The sequence below is a fragment of the Mycteria americana genome, chromosome 1, assembly GCF_035582795.1.
Source record: "Mycteria americana isolate JAX WOST 10 ecotype Jacksonville Zoo and Gardens chromosome 1, USCA_MyAme_1.0, whole genome shotgun sequence".
NCBI lineage: Eukaryota > Metazoa > Chordata > Aves > Ciconiiformes > Ciconiidae > Mycteria > Mycteria americana.
The window spans coordinates 57,229,003-57,250,466 of NC_134365.1; the positions used below are offsets into that span (position 1 = coordinate 57,229,003).

At 38.4% G+C, this 21,464-nt stretch overlaps 1 protein-coding gene across 15 annotated transcripts in view; it reads right to left on the bottom strand.

The window, feature by feature from the left end:
• Window positions 1-21,464, bottom strand: part of TNRC6B (trinucleotide repeat containing adaptor 6B) — a 136,786-nt gene that overhangs the window by 10,975 nt on the left and 104,347 nt on the right. For 14 of the 15 annotated variants that reach the window (XM_075500219.1, XM_075500190.1, XM_075500209.1 and 11 more), the window contains 10 exons: window positions 18,172-18,350; window positions 16,868-16,942; window positions 15,513-15,558; window positions 8,292-8,440; window positions 4,532-4,657; window positions 3,351-3,482; window positions 2,721-2,816; window positions 2,283-2,457; window positions 1,777-1,911; window positions 1,397-1,573 (listed from right to left, as the gene is read on the bottom strand). In XM_075500219.1, coding sequence (XP_075356334.1) covers window positions 1,397-1,573; window positions 1,777-1,911; window positions 2,283-2,457; window positions 2,721-2,816; window positions 3,351-3,482; window positions 4,532-4,657; window positions 8,292-8,440; window positions 15,513-15,558; window positions 16,868-16,942; window positions 18,172-18,350 — 1,290 coding nt within the window. The remainder of the gene's footprint in view (window positions 1-1,396; window positions 1,574-1,776; window positions 1,912-2,282; window positions 2,458-2,720; window positions 2,817-3,350; window positions 3,483-4,531; window positions 4,658-8,291; window positions 8,441-15,512; window positions 15,559-16,867; window positions 16,943-18,171; window positions 18,351-21,464) is intronic. The other variant, XM_075500261.1, reaches the window with a different exon arrangement.

The window sequence follows — 21,464 nt, forward strand, 5'->3', positions numbered from 1 at the left end:
CTAAAGAAACAAGTTCAGCAACGAGTCTATGAGAGAGGTCCTGAAAAAAATTAAATTTTGGGGGTTTCTGGCATTATGAACAGTAACTCCGGATCAAGAAACTCAGTACTTAACAACCAGGCTGACAGAAACGTAACGCAAATAAACCTCTACAGGGAGCAGTCAGTGGTATGAAATGTTGTGGGTGTGCAGAGGTTTCTGCGATAACTAATTCTTTAACTCTGTTATCTCATGAGAAAACATTTTCTTGCCAGAGTTAGACACTGAGGGGTTCCCACATAAAAAGTAGCCTTAACTACTTTTTGTATGTTTCCTGCAGTTGTATCTGTCACACAGATTCCTAGGCTTTCTGATGCAAGGTCTGTGCTACCGGCTTACCCAAGAGATGTACCTGCACCTTTACTTTTTTGTGCTTGAAGGGATACACAGCAGAAGATTTGTGGTTAGGAATGTTTTCCTGGAACGTTAAGAGTCTTCTAGGCAGAGAAAAATCACAGCATCCACTATTTGATGAACAGCACTGGTGAGCACTGGTTAATCTGTGCAACTTCATTCATTAAACACAGAGTGGTGTCCTTGATTTATATAGAAAATTATGTGCGTGTTCAAATACATACGTATTGTTCCTAGATACTTGAGTTTTCTAGCAGAAAGATAAAATTCTGCCAGTGAAACTCTAGAAGACCTAAAGAATGTGCTACTGCCTGTAATCCAAAAAGCAAGAAACTTCTACTCAAGCCACAAGACTGCTGAGCAGTACTGAAACATGGCAACACTCTTCTATCCTTTACACAACACAATCAAAGGTGAACCACAACAGTGTAGCACCCGCATTGTATACATATTGTACCAATACTGCTGGCAAAAGAAACCTTGTGGTCTGCAGTGGATCATATTTGTAACAATTGCCAGAAGAAAAGTTCATGCTACATAAAATACAAAAGGTCAAGACAAGAAAATCCTGTTCCCAACATCACAAAAACCAAGCTTTCACATCATTTGCTTTCCGAGTCCATGCTATCAAACAGAATTTTTACACCCTAACACAATGAAAATAAGGAAACAATACAAGAGGAGGGAGCTGGTATTGTGTATTCTATGAACAAGGGTTCTCATGAACATTTCTGTAAGTGTAGAGTCACCAAACTACAGAAGATAAGAGTTCACCTAACAAAAACCAAATACTATTCAGGCAATTCAACAGTTCATATCTAGCCCAGCAATTTTTTACTGGAAATTCAACATTTATGTTCTAATTTAATGGGAAAGAAATTTAAAAAATGAGACAGGCCAAGCAAGTATTTTCCTTGCAGTGGTTATTTAAAAAGTATGATGAGGAAAGGTCCCAGCACACCTACTCTAAAGCTAGGATGTAACCCCTGCCCTTATGTAATACCTGGAGGCCAGCTGGCGTTGCTGGATTTGCTTCCAATCTTGTTTGTTGGTGGAGATTTGGCAGGTAACCAGCTATCACCAGCAGGGCCTGCATGGCCACCTAGTGGGTCACCCTGAATTATGTCGAACTGGTTGTAGGGCGATCCTCCACGAGCCTTTCCAGGGGGCACTATTGCACCTGAAGCATTAAAAAGATACATTTACACTCAGGAAAGGTTGGGATCTTTAGGAGTATGGTATCCTAAACCAAAAAAATATTTAAGATGCATACTGGTGAGGTAAGACATTCACTAACTTGAAGCATAGCTTAATCTGAGCTATTTCACCTCTGGGAAGATGATACTGCAAGGGCATTCCCAAAATAGCCAGTCCCCTTCTCACCATTTTTGTGCATATTGGCATCTTGTGAAGCCACAGAGGGCAGCCCTTCCATCATAGTCCACTGCTTAAAGCGGGATTCTGTTCCAGCCTCTTTCCCTCCCACCATGCCATAATCCATGCCACTTGAGCCAAAGCCTGTGAAACAAACAAACAAAACTCCATTGTCATTCACTCTTTTTGGTTTATATATCTTCGAACAGGGAGTCATTGTGATCATGAGAGGTAAAAAAAAAAAAAAAAAAAAAAAATCAACAGTAGCAAATGAAATGTTCAAGAGGCAACTTCCAAATAAGTTTGTTAGGTCAGTGCCGCCAAGATACACTTTGTTATTAGGTTTGTCTTCTTCCCATGTAATGAAAAATAATGCAATTTGATCAAGAGTTGACACTTGTCGTAACCTTCGCTCTAGTGCTTATACATAACTAACTCATTTCTGGACCCAGACATAACTGGCTAATATGGTAACTATAGGCAATGCACCAAATCTCTTTCCACAGAGCACTTACCTGAACCGTATCCAGGTATTTGCCCTTTGGTCTGTAAATCTGAGAGACCCACATTCAAAGGATTGGGTACCATGCTGTCTAAATGTGGCTTAGGCCCAACAGGGTGGGATGGTGAATGCTTCATGCCAGGCTGTCTCTGCTGCTGCTGCTGGAGGGCACTCACCATACGAGCAATCTGCAAATGAACGAAAAAAATGGGGACAATCTATCCTATACTGGGGACAATATATCCTATACTGTAACACAGAATTCCAGTAAGTATGAAGAAACAGTGACTTGAAAGAGATCCAAAGGACCTTGCTCTCTGAAAAGTGCAATCTGAAGAGAGTGCAAACTGAAGAGAGCAGATGACATTACTAAAGCCAGTGCCGTCTTTGCTGCAGACTGCATTTTCCCAGTGCACTTTATACTTCATGATTGACAAAAACAGTGCCACACCTGTTGCTCCTGCTGTTGTCGCACAGCTTGAGATAACTTCCTCTGGCTCTGTAACAGCTGTTGCTGCTGCTGCTGCTGAAGGAGGAGCTGACATGCCTACAAGATAAGTGGGGGTGGGAAGAGTGAAAATACAGAGCTCATCAAGTGAAATAAAATTGCCAGGAGCTAGTCACTAGCAAATGCTTCGCTCAGAACTTGGTAAACTGTTTCTCATTCCACACACTCACAATAAAATGGCAATAAATGCATTAGAAGAATACTATATCCTGCACTTGTTTCTAATTTAACGTCATGCAACTACATTACCAGTACCTGCTTTATTACCATCACTATGACTACAAGTCTGAAGAAAACTTCATTAAAAATCAACAAACAACTGCTTTCTGTACAAAGACATTACTTAGAATCATTGCTAACCCACTGCAATATTCACAATAATTACACAGGCCTGTTTAGTTTATCTGCTGCCCTCTAATAGGGCTGTATTTTCCTGTACAACAAACAGGGAATACTTGTACAAAAATAACACAAGATCAGTAGAACAAAACAGAATTAGAACAAACATAAGAAGAAAACTCTTTCAGCAGACTATTTGAAACAGTCTGTCTCACAAGATTACTAGCTACTTACTAATTGAAACTGGGGAATCTGTGGAAGCTGGCTCAGCATGGCAATCTGTTGTGGAGAAAGCTGGGGGCCCATATTGAAAAGACCAGGATTCAAGCCACTGTTGGGAAACTGTTTGAGCATGGAGGCCGAAACCTGCATGGAAACCAGTTACATATCCTCAAGAAATGCACTGCTATGAGAAAAGATGATGAAGTAGAGTATTTCTATAAAGGAATAGGTACGACACCAATCTTAAATGGTGTTCCGGGAAAGACACTACAGGTTTATTAACACATCACATTTAAACATGCACAATCTATGACTTGAGCAGAGTGAATACCTCACTTGATTGACAATATACAGTATTACATGTGTAGATGCAGACACACACACAAAGTTTCCTCCCCCAACCAATCAGTTGCTAGAGACTGCACTAAATTAAAATGCTGATATACATGCAGCTACCCAGTAATCACAGTACTGCATTATCACATTAAAAACGTACTGCTTGACAACGGAAAAGAAAGGCATTCAGGCAGTCACTGGAGCAAAGAAACAGTGCCTCACAGAAAGAGTTAATCTCTTTGTATGCTGAATAAGCTATAGTAAAAGACAGGAGTAGGTGGAGAAGAATCCCCCCATTTCCCCCTGCGTTATTTGAGAGTTACACAAGTAGAATTCAAGAGAATCTCCGAAAGTCTTCACCAAGTCCAAAGCAAAAGGTAAACCTGTGTATTTGGAGACCCTGAGGTCTTAGAGCTCTGCAATGTAAATGCAACACATAGCCCTTCATCAGGCCTCTCTTTCAGGGGGGCAGGAAGCACAGGACAAGACTGCTTGAAAAAAATTAAGCAATCTGTCACACTTCAGAAAAAACTTTGAGCTTTCACTTTTTTTTGTTGTTTTTAAAATACTTTGCAAAAGCCTATGTAAGACACAGGATTTCTGAATCCACTTTGAGGTTTAAAAATACTGGTAGTGAGCATTTACCATCAACTGCTTCGAATGAGAAAGAAGGCTAATCCTTCTGCACTGAGTTTTAAGCACTTTCAACTATGAATTTTAATTTTCTATCTTATCTAAGTTTTTGTTTTCTTAACATCAAGTCAAGACTAAGATAGATGTGTAAGTAACCTCAATGATGTGCTCTGAAGGCTGTAGCTCTACTTTTTACAAGTAACCAGTTACTATAAATTCCTTACCTGGGGAGAAAGAAATTGGGGAGGCACTTGCGCCCGGATATTGGGGGAAGGATTTAGTGGCTGCACTGGTGTGTGCATGCCCCTCGATTGTGCTGTGCTGTTTCCAAACAAACCATGATTGCCACCCTACAAAATTAAAGCAGTAGTGAGAAGATGAATCTTTCAGGATAATGGACTTCTACACTATTAACTACATATCAATAACAATGAGGCAAGTACTGACTTAAACAGAGTACCCTTATAATTACTGAGATGTTTGCCCTAAATCAGTAATATTCTACGTGGGTTAAAACTGCTGTACTACATTGTCGAGATGCAGGCTCTTTCTCCTCTACATTGAAGAGTCATGTTTATCCACTTATTTCAAAGCACATAACAAAGCCAATGTTTTATATTTTGCACTTTACATGTTGGGAAATGGAAACTTGGAGTACAAACACCACACTCAAAAAACCGTTCCATTGGCTTAGGAATATGGCAAGACTGTGTCAACAAGAATTTTGGGCCATCATTTTAGAGAAGTCAGGTACTTTTTCTGAGTAGGTTGTTGAGATATCATTCATAAAACTATTACTTTCTCTGCAGGACTTTCACTAACTGAAATTAGAATTCAAAAATTTTAGTAGAAGTTTTCCTTCTGATGTGAAAATTTCAACATTCTGGATTGGGATGTTTTTATTTTCCTTTTTTTTCTCCCCACTAAACTGAAGAGCAGGAAAATTTTCAAGTGAGAAAATACATCTGGTTTTTTTTTTTTTTCTCCCAGTGATTTATTTTCTAACACAAGAATACTTGCTGTTTCTTTTGAGTTTTTTTTTAATGAGAAGTATTTACTGTTTTATAAGCAACTTCTGTAATAATAAACCCTACTGCACGAAAGAGACCAAAGAAAATTTGTCATTATGTTTCACTATTTCAGCCTCTGAGCAGACTTGTCTTTATTTGTAACATCTTTCAACAAAAGCCACAGGAAATGTTATGGACACTCTCCTACACTAACAGTCACATGCTGTTGCTTCTAAAAGCTGAAGCTTGTACTGCAAAAGGTCCTTATGTGCCATGATTCTGTCCTTTCATTTTCAAGACCCTCAGAACTTCCCATCCTCTGCTGTATATCAGGATGCCTATGATCCTCAGATACCTGGGGTTCTAAACAGTACATTTTCCATCCCTCAGCCATCATTCTCTGTTCTCCCTCTCCAGGCCAGCACTGCTGTACCCAAAATAAATTCATCATTCTTCCAAACTGAGATTGTGCAGGCCTTCTCCAAAACATTTCCTTCCCTTATAGACCACGATTTCATAAACTTTGCCTCCCTTCTACCATAATACTGCGCATCCTCCACTATCCTTTTGCTAAAATAGAAGCCTCTCATCCTGCTTCTACACTGGCAGCATTATGGATTGCCTCATTCACCTACATCACATTTCACCTCCTTAATGTATCTTCTCTTTCAGAAGCAACCCAAGATGTCATATTAAGCACGCAGGAGGATAAACAAAAACCCCCAGAGAAAAAGAGTTTTTATTCTGGAAAGAACTGACTGGGGTCAACTACACATTAAAATTTTCTGAGAGGCTTGAAGCTGCAGCTACACTTTCAGCCCTCCCTAAAACTCAATGGGGTTCTGCACAACGAATCCAAGAACATGCCTGCAAATTTTGGACTTAATCTAATGTTCAACACTGATTGTGTCACATAGAAACAGAGAGACAACACAGAAACACCATCATGTTAGGCATGTGACTATATAAGCTAGTCCAGTTGGTCCAGTTGCAATACATAGGTTCTATTCTTTCATTTCCTAGTATTCCTGCAATGTTTTCTTCTAGCATAATGCAAAACATAACAGCCAGAAATTCTTCCAAACTGCAGCTACCCACTTCATTTCTTCCCCACCATTCCCCCGTATACAGAACAAAAATAGTGCTACTTCAAGAGTTTTTAAAGGCTGCTAAATCAATCCTTTCTTTGGGCTGTGGGGAAGGGAGAAGGGAACAGGCACAACGCAAAATGATTGCAATTTTTTAAAGGCACATTTCTACATACAAGGTCATCGGGTGGAGTCTGGAAAAATTCACTGTCAGGGGGCAGTGGGACAAATCAACAGCCTCTAACTGGGTTTTAAAACAGCAATTAAAATATAAAGGTTGCCACTAACTTCATGACCTCTGAAAAGCACATCTATCTGCTGCTGCACTGTGATTCAGGAAGTAAGAGGCCAACAAAAACAGATGGAATACATTTTGATGATAGGAACCAAAGTGGATTGATTCTCAATGGCCTGATATAGCTGAAATTTCCATTAACAATATTTATTTATTGAGTAGGAAAACAAATGCAAGCAACCAACTAACCAGGATTAAGCCCAGGTTGCAGCCTTATAACAATGCATCTTATAAGGTGGCCTGCTTACTTGTCTAGCAGCGAAGTTTTGGGGACTGAGCCCTGAGCCGATTGCCCCAAGGCCGATGTTGGATAGTGTGGAACCAGAGGGAGACAGCTTGTAGCTGGGAGAAGGGGAGAAGGGAGAGCAGGGAGCCTCATCCCCAAGGCACCCATCTTGATTGGAGAAAGGCAAAGTCAGCTGAAGCAGCAGTTAGCCAACAGCAGGAGTTGGTTAGTGAAGCAACAGAACGCAATAGGAGAGAAAGAGGGACGGTGAGTGACTAGGAAGAAGCAAAGTTAATTTGTAATAGCAATTACAAGGACAAAACTTCTGACTCAAATGATCACTTGACAATTAAGATTTTGGTCCAAGGAGATAACCAATAAATTCCTAAAGGTTTCTTTTTAAAAATACATTTTTGAACTCTCATGTAGTTTGTTTCTGACAGTGGCTATTACCACTACAGAAACAAACAGATCTTGAATGAATTCCTAATGTTAGCACACACCTACGAACATAATTTGTTAGGAATGAATTAGCTCTGCTAGTGGTATTTATTAATTAGACCACCAGAGGGAGTTGACAAAACTGTTTTTTGGCCTGTTATACCAAAATGGAGGAGTTAAATAATTCGTTGACAGTTACATGCCTTCAGAATTTTTAAACCAAATTTCTTTTCCATTACACGTGATAAACTGCATTTAAAAAACCCTAAAGCATTCTGAACCTATTGGACACTCTCCAATTCATAATGTGAAGTAATTAATGTTTGATAATAACAGTGAAAGCTTCTATTTAAAATAGGCAAGAATATGAAAGAAACACTACCATAACATACAACAGATGTCACAGAGAAACAGATGTCATACAGAAGCTTACAGTACACGGACATACAGCATAAGGGGTTGGGGAATTTAGAAAGGGTGTTTCCAATAAACGACAGACATGAAAGCAGAAAAAATTTGGAAGACTGTGATTACTTATGTTTTCTTAGATCTAAACCAATTTTTTACAGTAGATTATTGTAGTCAGTAGTCAAAAGAATCATTGTGATGAAACCTATAATGAATTTCACTGCTACCAGTAGTTTACCCTTCCAAGAAAAACAAAGGAATTTCTTTCTGTCCATATTAAGAGCAGTCTGTTCTAGAATAAAAAGCCTCATTCTCCCCCGATAATTTAGTTTGTCTATGCACATCTGACACCTGTTTCATATACACATTCATTCTACAAACATAACTCCCTTACACCTTTTATTATTGAGTTTGTCCAAGGTTACTGCATTTCTAGCATTTCCAGAGGAGTAGGGTAAAAACTGGGACCTCAAACACAGAGGTTGATATTAATTTATCTAAAGATATTTGTCTCACCTTCTCAAAATAAGGCCCACTATCTGTGGTTCCCATGTCTTTGGAATTAGGTGGACGGAACCCAGATCGATCCTTTCTCATCATGTCATTAAAATCCCCGAGATTCATGGCTCGTTTATCTACCTCAAACTTCTTATCTGGGAGACCACCTGCAAAAAAAAAAAAAAAACCAAAAGAAAAAAAAAAAGAGGAAAGAAGACAAAATTAGTGCCAATAATCTCTACCACATTTCATGACAGCAGGTTCACAGCCAAAGAAAGGATCTTTAAGATTAGGGTATAAATTAGATCTGTCTTACAATTTAGCATAGTTACAGTTGCTATTAGAAGTGTTGAAAAATTAAAGTAGGAAGTTCTATTTTTAAGACTGAACAAGCCAATTTAGTTTAGCTAATATGAAGTATTTCTCACAATTTATGTACAGATATAAACATACGCATTTCTCTACAGCAGCCTAATTCAACTAATGATACTCATTTATACATAATTCTCAATGTCTTCCAAAACTCGTGCTGTTACTTATTGGTATTCAGTATCTATAGAGACACCACTATAAAAATTCTCCGTATAGTCTACTTAGCCTTTACTGAGTTTGGCATTGAGAAAGAATTTCTCAAACTGCAAAACCACGCACATAATTTGATCACAACCCTCCTACAGTCATGTGAGCTTAATTCTTGAACACCACAGATCATCTGGTATAGCATAACTTCCAGACAGGCAACCCATCTCCCTCAGCCTGTATGCAATGATTACACAACCAGTAACAGAGACACTTTTCAAACATACCCTACAGTCTCATGCCATTGTTTAGTGAGTAATCTAGTGGAACACGAGGAAGAGGTGTTAATAACAGATGATCAAACTGTAACATACACAGTGAACAAGACATCATCTTTCTCTATAAGCTTATCATCAGCCAAGTGCTGACTGAAGGAAGTTTTCTACCTTACACACTGAACTGCTGCCAAGGAACAATTTTTTTTTGTTGTATTTGGCACCTGTAAGGTATCAGAGGCATATTGTTATGTTGAAGTAGATGGAAAATATCTTCATTTTAAAATATGGACAACATGACAGAAATGAGCTTTACTGGTATTTTTAGATTTAAATAATTTTGTTTAGTAGCACAGATGGCCTTTTGGAGAAAGTTTAAAAAACCTGTTTAAAACCAGTTTAAAAAACCAGTTTAAAAAACCTGTCACCACTGTTAACCAAAATCTATGACTCTTCCAAAGGAAGCTGGTGGTAGATATCCTACCCTAACACTGACCAAACACTAAGTCTTTATCAAACAGAGCAGACAGCTAATCACTCCGATACCTTCAAAACACTTACCTGTTCCTCAAAAAAACTTCTTAAAGCCAGCATCTCTTCTTAATGTCCAATCACAAACTATTAAAATTCATAGGTATGTTATTGCCAAGAACCTATGAAATCAACCACTAATTACATGGGTTTTTCTTGTTGGCACACCTTTCAAAGTTTATGCAGCTTCATCCTCTCAGATGCCTTCCACATCATGTATCACAAACACACTTGACAAATCACCTACATATCTTGGCTTGTAACTGGAGTCATACTGACCTGGATGAGCTCATCCCTTTCTAAGGTATCCTAAAAAGCTAGAACTGGCTCTGCAAAAGCAGTCACATAAAATGTCACGGACATCTCAATCCTATCAGTACCTACATCTAACCACTACACACAATGCCAGCAATGAACTACCAAAAGGCTTGTGTGCTTCAATTCTAGACAGGAAGCCCTGTCCGTTAGTTGCTTGAAAAGAAACTGAAAGCCAGAGTTGCATCACTATCTGAAATGAAACTGGGTCAATGCCAACACAAGATGACTAAGCCGCAGACCCTTTTGTCTTTTCAGTTATCCTGATGATCCAATCAACTCCTCAAACATTACGGAATGATGCCTCATAAAGCGGCTTGTTAAGTAACATGCAGAGCATTAAATAGCGCCTGTAAAGGCTTCAAACATAGATATGCATGCCACTTAGTGCTGAGGCAGCTGCTTAAACTTCAGTATAAACAAGGCCTTGCTAAGAGAGATGATAGCATTCATTCATCCCATTCATAGAAAATTCTAATGCAACCTTGAAACCTGTCGTGTGAGTCTGTCTTTTGCACTTGCCAACAAAAGCTATAAATAATGCAGGTGGCTGAAGACTAGCTTTACATTACATAGTACAAGATGACCGTTAAAATATGAAAATTTTGAATTTTACCCTCTGCAGTAGGCAAGAACACTTATGCATGAGTAAATAGGAAGCCCCAAATCCTCTACATGCAGAAATGTAGAACAGGTTAAAAGTTCAACTATTTTCATAAAAGACGACGCTCATCAGTTCTTGGATTTTTCCCACTATTAACAGCTGTGAGAAACACTGTGAAAAATGCAAAATGAAACAAGAGCTTGGAAGATGACATTCACGCCCTAGTGAGGAAAAAACCCAACTATTAAGTGGATCTCTCCCACCACATGAATGCAGCTTAAAAGGAAAAAAAAATTTAAAAACTGAATTCTATACAAACAAAATTAATTAATGTGATCCTGTACTGGGAGATAGGAGACAGAAACTGCTGTTGAGCAAAGTTACCTGAAACACTTGCAAACAAGAGACTCAATGTGGTGAAAATATATACACCCAATGGGGTAACCCAAACGGAAAAAAACCGATTTGAAACATGTTTTCTGCTTGACCACAAAACCAAAAACATTTTGAAGATACTGGTTTTATATCTTTGCCATAAATTTACATCATCCAAGCCTACTGAGCAAGCACATGCGCTTAGATATCAAGGTGCTGCACCTGAATGCTAAATCAGGTTATGGCTTTGTAATGTATTTAAAATAGTCAGCTGCATGAATTGCATTTGAATCAACATAAATCAGAAATGAATTTTCCAGTCTTTACAGGTGATTTGAGAATTCAGTGATCTGCAGAGGTTGCAACTAATACATAAAAAAAAAGACAAAGGTGGCTGTCAAACAGAGGGAAGGAAAAGATAAAATATTAAGTAGCTCTGACAAGCTACTTACTGTACCAAACTTCATGCCTCAGGACTTACGTACTAGGAGAGAATTCAATGGAAAAAAAGTTGTATCCTGTTTTCAAAGTAAAACAAGCTATCCATTGAAAAGATTTGATAGAAAAATAAAAAAAAAAAAGATGAAGTAGATCTGCCTCAGGCATGCTATTGATCCATCTCTTTTCTGTCTTGGTCAGTAAATAAAAGTGTCACTCCAGCACCTTGCAATAAAAGCAATGCATTTTTTAAACAAGGAGACTGAGATCAACGTAGTAAGAATTACTTACTGACAACTGGACCTATTTTATGATGCATGATGGTCAGAGCCAAGGTGCTCCGTGCATACCAAAGCCAAAGTTTTCTTTGATATGTGTGGTCCTCAAGCACAGATTTAACTCTGAGATCAATGTGCATTTATCCATAAACTGGGAAAATATCATGCTGGGAGTTATCTAGTTAGGAACACCTGGTATGTTATAATTCTGACTGAAAACCAGTTGAAAAACAAGCCTATCTCATAAATAAGTCCAAGTTTTAAAGTTTAGAAATAGATACAGGCTGAGCAAAACAGCTCATAGTTTTCCACAAGCAACTGCCATAAGCAACAAGAGCAAAATTGCTAAGCAGAAAAGTAACAGAAAAGCCTCTGGAAGATCTGTTACATTCTTAGTCTTTGAAATGGAATACAAACCATAACAAACACCTCTATCTAGGATCGAGGATGCCACCATTAATGGGCATACCCATTAAACTTGAGTAAGTACAACATATCAAGACTAAGTATGCAACTTTTCTGTGCCATTTCATGGGATATTCTGAGCATCAGCCATCTTTCCTCAGAAGGTCTGATGGCCTTAAGGTCCCTGACAGCAGAAAGTTCTAAAGTATCCAAAAGTTTAATTTGGAGATAAAGAACTAGGAGAGCTATAATCAGCTTAATCCAGGCTACTGTCCTCTTCATTCATATATTCTTAGATCTGTTCTTTAACAGCAGCATCTAAAGGCAGATGAGAACTGAACATCCAAGAAGATGACTTATCTCCATCTAGAAGATCTTTAGAGAAGCATGATACCACCAGAGCCTGAATTCTAGAGAGGCTGCATGAGGCCAAAGCAGAGAGATCCAAAAATTCTGTTACCCTCCCCAAAACCGTGTTGTATTATACAAATGCATGCTTTAACATCTCTTATTGGGACCCTTAACTATTCAGAGGAAGAAAGCAATTTTGGGAAAAATTAACTACTTAGTCCTCTATGAAGTGTGATACACATTTTAAGAATGTAATGGATTCTAAGCTGAGAGACACTGCAGCTGTTTGGATTGCATTAGAATACAAAATCTGGAGCTGATATTAGACGCAAGTTAAGTCTTGACTATCACAACTCTACCTTTGGTACCAACAAAGATTAATGGATATTCCTAATAAAAGAAGTTTTTTGGTTGGGAAAATCCTGACTACAGCATCACACACGATGCTACAACAGTAGCAGATGAGGAAGTACTAAAGCTGATGACAGCACTGGTGCAAAGAGGGTCAACATCAGAGCAGACTTCTTGCAAGGCATAATATTGGAATAATTTGGTCAACAATACTAGAAAGGCACAGAAGATGTATGGCAGAATCAGAATGGCACAAAAGCGGCAATTATAGCACAATGGCCAGTTTCACAAAAACTGCCTCCTGTAGTCCCTAAAATCTACTATTCAAATCAAGAACGAGTATTTACACTGCTTGCATTTGCAGGGTTTGAACTTGTGCTATCTAGTCTTCCACTGTTACCAGAAGCTCCCACAGTATAGGTTCAATTTCAATCATACAGCCATTGTATCACTAGGACAGAAGACACTTTAGAGGAAAGCAGTATGTACTACTGGATTACTTTCTGGGGTGGGGGGAACCCAGACTAGTCAACTGTCTTGACATTTGTAAAAAAATAAAACTGAAGGTGGTATTTATCTGAGAGTTGAACAAACAGGTATTGCTACTATGCTGTTCCCTACTGTCACTATTTGATGTTTAGATGAAAAAAAAAAAAAACAAAAAAAACCAACCAACAAAACCCCAAACCAAAACACCAACCCAAAAAACCAAAACCAAACAAACAAAAAATCAGGCAATGAAACAAAGCAAAAGTTGCCACAAAGACAGCATCCAATGCAGCAAACTGTAGACATACATGATGCTGGAAAGTGAGATTACTTAATGCTTAGCACACATTCAGTCATAGACCTGAACACCGTAACTTCTTTGACAGGTAATACCTCAGAAGTAAATAGATTCTATACTTGATGTTGGATACAGCCAACTTGTATCACAGACCCCATGTTATTCTAACTTAGAGCAATGAATTTCAGAAAATATTTTGAAACTAACTGTACTTGACTTGTAAACACCAATTCTAGTTGATCCAAAGATCCCACAGACTGTATGTGACCTGACACAGAACTACTTTTGCAGGTGGTTCTTCACAGATACCACCACAAGATCATCAGTAGTTAACTCAATTGACAGGGAATACAGAAGTCTCCCACAGGAAACTTAGAACCACCAGCAGAATAAGCATTGATTCCAAGTCAGTCACCTCCTCCAGCCAGCCCTGCCCGTCTTACCAAGTCCTTTCTGTCCTTTCAGCAGCACTTTGTGCCTGTGTGCATCCATGTTTCAGCTGAGGTAGAAACTTTTGCTATTATGCAGAAGTAGATGGAAATAAGCAGCTCGATACTGACACATTTTTAAACATGAAACGGGTAAAACAATTACTGCTTAACAGCCATACTGTGAGTCTCAGCGCTAATCACATGAGATTCAGAATCAATGGTGTCCATGCCTCTGTAAGAAACTTGATTTGCACTGATACAGGGACTCCTTCCAGACACAGAACCACTACACACACACACTTCTCTGAAGCCCACAGGGCACTGCTTGTTTACAGAGGAAATTCACTGTTCTAGATGAGAGCTTAGAATACTACTACTATTTTGACTATCACCCTTTGGAACAAGAATTCCAGACTTCTGGCTTTTGACATGGTAACTGGGAGGAACGCGAGTCCTCTGTGACATACCTGACAGTCAGAGAAAAAGGATGAACATCTCTCTGCAAAATTATTGTTGGGTTTGTGAAGTGGCAATGTCCTTTAAGCGGACTAGAAGATCTGCCTTTGTAGCAAGGGATATGAGATTATATTCCTGCTTCTGTAGATTCTGAAGAATCAAAAACTGAACAGAAGTAGTCCCTAGAACAGGAACAAAACTCCCTTCCCCTTTTTAAGTATCAAAGACTACCTTGTACAAGTTTTTAGCCTTACTAAGCCTTTAGAGAGTTGATAACAAATAAAATAAACAATCGCAACAGCAGATTTGGATCTTATCTTTTTTAAAAGATACCTTAGGAATATTGTAGGAAAAACAGCTCAAATGGTAGATTTCAGAAACGTGTGGTATTTCTATTGCAAGACAATGACAGTGAATATTCAGAGACAATTTGGAGAAGAACAGAATGCAAAACTAAATGTGATTTCAAGATAAAAAAAAAAAATTATGTGAGAATTCACTATTTAGTTTGCCGAAGAAGAAAGTAACGACAAATTCCAAGGTGATTAAATGGGATTAATCCAAGTGGTCAATTCCAACTCTCATCCACACAGCCCGTCTCCCTTAAGCTGCACAGTATATGTGGTGAGGCTATCAAGAGTGAAGAATCTAGTACTACTGAGCAGTACCTTGTAATAGCCTGAGGCAAGCAACTGAAGAAATCAATGACAGAAGATAGTCTTTTCCCTCACATCACCTCCACAGAGCTGTAGTAACTGGGATGTCCTACTGCCAAGAGCTAAAACAGTCCTCCTCTTCCACCAAATGAAAAGGCACCCTTCACTTACTTGAAACAGTAACAATGAATACAAACTACATGGATCAAAACAGTCTTATAGGATGTCCCTTCCACAAGTTATAGATCCATTCTGTACAGGTATACAACCCAATCTTGCATACCAGCATCAGCTGTGCAACTATTCAAAGCCTACAGCCAAGATATCGGATGCTATAATTCTATCTTTCTATTATGAGGAGTGTTAAAAGTAAGGATCAAACCTTTCCAAAGCACAGCATGTCATCCACATAAAAATACTACACATGATCTCATATTTAAAATGCATTTAAATTAAATTATACGCACCTACAGACAAGTCCATCTTACTGCCTGGAATGTCCTCAGTTTGACTCTGGAAAAAAAAAAAAAAAAAAAACCCAAAAATTCAGTTCTGACTTCTATGAAACGCTGAGGAATGTTTTAGAAAGCAGCCCTTAATGGTTAAAGGTGGAATGAAGGAAGCACATGCTTGTGCCAATGAAAGTTTTATTTTAAACTAAACTAAAATACAAGGATTCCTGATATCACCCTGGACACACCTCACCTTGACCCCCTAATGCTGCGTGTGGCAATTTTACCAATATGAAACCAGACACATGAATGCATGCGACAGAGAAAGATGGATAGACAGCTGCTCTGTGAAATGAACCTCTGTCCTCATGTTCCAGTGGTCGAGAGATGAAACACTGAAAATAGTGGCCAAAATGATAGCTCATCCTCATGACCTGTCAAGTCATCAAATCTTGAAATGTGCTGCCAAGTTATTCTTTAGTTGGCAGTTTGGGACAGGGTGTTCCCATAGCCTTCAGAAACATCTGTGGTCTAGTAGACTGAATTTGGGCTTGGGAGCCAACAGACATTACAAACTAATCCTAGTCATGTCAGTGAGAGTTTGTGCAGCCCTCCGCTTCTCACAGAACCTCTGCATTATTATCTTTTGCTAGCCTGCATTATATACTATTCCTGCTTCACAGGATGACAGTTGGCACAATATTCTGTAAAATGTTTTACAAATTAGCATGTCAGAAGTTCTCAAAAAAATTTTGTATGTAACTATTTTTAAGGTACTTCCCTGCACATGTTCTTTCTCTCCATGATGGGCCGTTTATTTATTCACTTTACCAATGAATCTTTACATACTGATTAATAATGAGCCCTTTTGTTCTAAAAGACCCTGCTGTAAATCTCCTTTCCTGATTGGTGGCTGAGATTCAGAATTAATAGCCTTGGACTAATCACAGATGTCTGACACTACAGCCAGGAGCTGAGGCCTCTACCTTGAGTGCTCTAAACAGCATGTTATGAAAATAAATAAGTAAAAAAACCAAAAACAACAACAAAAAAACCAACCAACCAAAAAAACCCACAAAACCCCCCAAATCCTATTACTTGCAAGGAAACTGCAATCTCAGAACAACAGCTGTCAAAGTAACTTTGAAGAGTCAAAGCAGATCTTGGGTTTTTCAGAGAAGCCATTCTGACTAGCAAGGAAGTGCTGAATACCCAGCCATTACAGGTATTATATATAATCAACATGCCAGCATAGCAAATGCAGATAAATAAGTAGTTATACATTGTGAAACAGCTGATCTTTCGACTTATTTAAAGCTTACTGCTTTTTTACAAAGTTGGATTTTATATTTTAAAAAAAATGTACTTACTAGCAAGCTCATATTTGAAAACTGTTTCGATAAAGGGTTCATCCACGAATCACTATTTCCTCCTTTTAATGAGCACTGAAGAGAAAAAAAAAGACAAAAATATTTTTAAGCAACTTCTTAATTTCTTAAATTCCGTTTTATCCTTGAGATGCACAAGTGTTGAATGAAAATCCTGGTACCAGAGAAATTAATCTCCTGAACAAATTTAAGTTTTTCCATGGTTGGAAACATTTACCAAATACTTTTTTCTTTTCTCTCTCACAAAATTGTTCATTGCTAGGTATACCGAACTGGATGAACACTTGCTGTGTAGAATGTCTACCACACCTTCAGTTTCATTCTGGAATCTGGAAAGCTTTATGAACGTGTCCCCCCCCCCGTAACAGTTTAATACATTCTTTAATCCACCAAACAGAAGTAGATTTCTTCCCTTCAGGGCACATGGGCACTGTGCTGACCTGGCTCTCAATTTACTCTTTACTCTTACTGTAATTTACAGGTGATCAAAACCAAAATTGAACACAGTTCAACAGAAAAGATACTGATAAGAAAAATTTTTGGACAGTTGCTGTTGCTTTGGTGGTTAAAATAAAACTTTAAGTGAGAAAAAAGTCCATGAGAATAATTTTTGCAAAATGGGAATTGTAAAAATCCATACCATGTCACAACAGTATTTCCACACCTTAGGAAGCTGCTCTGCACTTGCCTTTTGAGTTTGCCCTACCTATTTGATTAGAAGTAGACAAAGCATAGTCCTTCTAATATTAATACAGTACCAAGTATTACTGTACTGGAGAACTTTAATGCACACAAGCCTTAGAAAGCAATTCACTCAGGACTATAGCCAAGCTCCAGCTCCTGTTTGAGGCCTAAGGTCAATTAACAATCAACATAAGTCAGACCTAAATCCAACAGTCAGTAGAAATAAGAAGTGCATGTGCCAAAGGGGCTGTGGAATCCAAACTTCAGCAGGCTATGCAAGGAGAACAGCAGCAGCCTAACACAGAAAGATGTGTCAACAAAAGAAGACTAATAGCCTTGGGATACTTATTGCTCAGTTTCATTTAGTAACAGCTCTGCAGCCTACATACCAAAAGAATTTGATACCTACTGGCAGATTTATTAGTCACAACAGGTGTAATACATTAAAACAAATTCAGAAACCTCACATTTTTTACATTGTTGTAACAGGCACCTTTCTAGCTGAATTCTGTAATACCTTTTTAAAAGAAGAACTATTATAATGCTCTAACGTCATACTGCTTTCAGACAACACAGTAGTATGAATCATTCAAGCATTTTACCTTCATTTGTGTTTTCTTTCCTCCTTGCCCCCAACTTGTTGAGTTGTGGGAGGAACTGCTTCCCTGAGAGCCTGCTGTATTCCAGACTCCTCCCTCCTCCTCCTCTTCCCAGCTGGAATGACGCGTTCCTGTCACTGGCCCATCACTCTCTCCCCAGCCATCTTGCATAGATTTAGAACCTTTAGAAAAAGAAAAAAGCTCAAAAGCAGCCTACAATGCCATGCAGCTGGTGACTTGACACTGCAAGATTAGCTGAGATCATCAGAACCCCAAAAGAGTTTAAAAAAAAGTGTCTCCACTCTAACAGCGTAAAAACTTGTGCATGAATCCCAAAACCCATGAGATTCGGTGGCATATGTTAGCATGTCATGTTTTGCATCTATTCTAAAGCAATGTCAAACTCTTAAAGATATAATAACCGTAGGGACCTCTTCTCTTATACAGATACAGCTGCGTTGGGATTTCTTTAAAAGGCAACCTATTATTTTCTAGTGTAAATGAAAGACTTCAAGGACACTTAAAAACCAAGTCTGCTGAGGACTCTGGTTCAGGTGGTTTATCCATCATTTCCTCTCTTCCTTCAAAACCATAACATTCCCCTTCCACTAAACTCTTTCACAAAATTACAGAAACAAAGAACTTTAAGGAATAACAACTAAATACAATCTAAAGGAGAGGACCTGACATTGTACTCTGGTAGATGTAACACCAAAAGTAGTTTAATGTGGAAAAAAACCCCCTTCTACTTGAATTTCTGTTCTTAACAACATCACTAAAGAGAGTTTTAGCAGTGCTGTTGAAGTAGAGATGCCATTACCAGAAAGCTACAACCATTTCATCATATCAATTCAAACTAAGGACTTTTCCCTGTTGGCTTCTTTTCTTGCTGTTACTCTCTAACACCAGCTGTCAGGCAACTTAGAATTCTAACCTCTACTGACAAGCCAACAAGAGTCCAAATCCTCATCTTGTCCACTGTCCAACTGTTCTCCTTCCTGCTGTAACTCTTCATTCTGCACATTTATTCCCTAAGCATTTATCTCCTTTAAAAAAGATTTCCATCATCATCACCTTTTTCATAACTAATCCTTCAACTGTCTGGTGTTTGAGTGTGGAAATCAGGGATAAGGATATTAACACACATAGCAGAAAATCTGAATATAAAAAAAGTCAGGAATTGTAATTAGTCTATCAAGGGAAACCGTACCTTGATCATGCCGAAAATAAGTACAGCAGCATTTCATGGCAGTTTAAGAGCTACCTTAAAATCCATCATAAATAACAAATCAGATACTTCACAGGAAACGTAACTTTTTAAAGCATATTCATTTGCGTACCAAAATTGAGGGTTGCTTCAAGCGCAAAAATCTACCTCTTGACCCTTTAATCATGCTACTTACACAGAAAAGGCTACATTTAAAGATTATGACTGCAGAGTCAAGAACTTAATCTGGAAATGTCATATATGGGGTAATCCCTGCAGCTTTAATTTATTTCCGGCCACAGTGTTTAAATGTAGTACTATAATCCTGGTTCTAACTACATGACCATAGATCATTTTTCTGCATTGACAGCTCTCAGGTCCGAGATTCTTGAACATGAATCTGGACAGTGGTGTAAAGACGACTTGTCTGTAGGATTCCTGCTTCATTTTCTGCATTTGTTGAGTGAGGAGGCACTAATAGCTACAGTAAGCAAAGGAAACTTTCAAGATAAAAGACAAAATAATGGTGTTACAGAAAAATGAATTTTTCCTACTTCTGCCAGAGAATTCCTATGCAATACTGATAAAACTATGTAAAACCGTTTTTTTTAAACAGGTGGGCAACGATATATGCTTCCCTTCTTTGGCTCTAAACTCTTGTTTTCTTTTCCAATCACTGCTAGTCTCTGTTTCCTGCCCTTACCTTCAACCATAAATTATGCCTTTGCGGGCTCTGTGTCCCAATTTCTTCTTCCAACTTATCCAAGACATTAAATATCTCCCCTTACATCACCGAATAACGTAGCTTGCTTCTTCATTCCTTCTGGGTGCCAATTAGAAAGGAGTTGAGAGAGCAGTCACAGAACGCAGGAGAATGAAGATCTCAGCTCTTAACACTGGTGACCTACTACACCTCAACCTGAAACAGCCATCACGGGGAAACTCCCTATATTTTGCTCCTCTGCAGCTAGGGACAGCTTATGTACAAAATAGTACACATATGCTGCAGCTCTTTGGTTATGTCACACATGCTTGTCCTAACTGGTCTGCAAGTGACCATGCATAGACTTAAAAGATTACCTTAAGTATTAACAAATCCACAGAATTTGCAATGGATCATTAGCATTTCAGAGGCTCTGATTTTAGTCATATTTAGGTGGCTTTTTACAGATAAGAGATCCATCTAAAAAAAGTCTAGCATACTGAAAAGTGCCAAGTTTGTGTGGCAGGCACAAGAAGCACTACAGACATCCAAGAAAGGCTGCTATAACGTTAACACTAAAGAAGCAATGCTTTTTTCCCAGTTTTGTTTCATAAATGGCCAAACTATTTCATTGGGGTGGGAGGAAGACAGAATGACCCAGCAGCATACCATCTGTATAGAACATTTCACTCCAAACAATTACATGTTGCAAAAGCAACTTGTAACTCGAAACAGTTTTACAGCGGGTATCATCAGCCAAGTTCAGTAGCAGTCATGTATTATCAATATTTCCTACTGGAAACTTCATACCCAAACGTTACTGGCTTTGGCTACAACATTGCTATGTTGTATCAGCAGGTGATTGCTTTTGTTTGTTGTATTTTCCTTAAAAAAAGTGAAATAAAAATTCTAGTAACAGCTTACATCAGCAGGAATAATTTCCACAAAAATAAAACTCTTAATACAGCAAAATTTTAACTTCAAAGTAAATTTTTAAAATATTTCAACAGGATCTTATTCATGGAGAACACAGCTGTAGGCAGGTAATATCCAGAAAATAGTCATCCCTTTAGGTTCAACCACAAAAGAAAGTTCAGTTCTTAAGAGTTACAATTTTCCACACTCATACAATTAAAAAAAATAAATCCATTCAAAGGCAAGTTGCATTACTAAAGCATAGATTACCATGTAATGGCCTCCACCGTGAAATCTGTCAGTACTGTGCATTCCTTTTTCTGATATGATCAGGAAAAGTGATTTATCATGTAACAAGTTTATATGCTAAGTAACACATGGGCAGCCAGAGAAGACATTTTGAGAAAAAGACACATTCCTTCACTCACATGCTCTAATGTTTCAACACTTCCACAAATCAGAGCTGCCCAT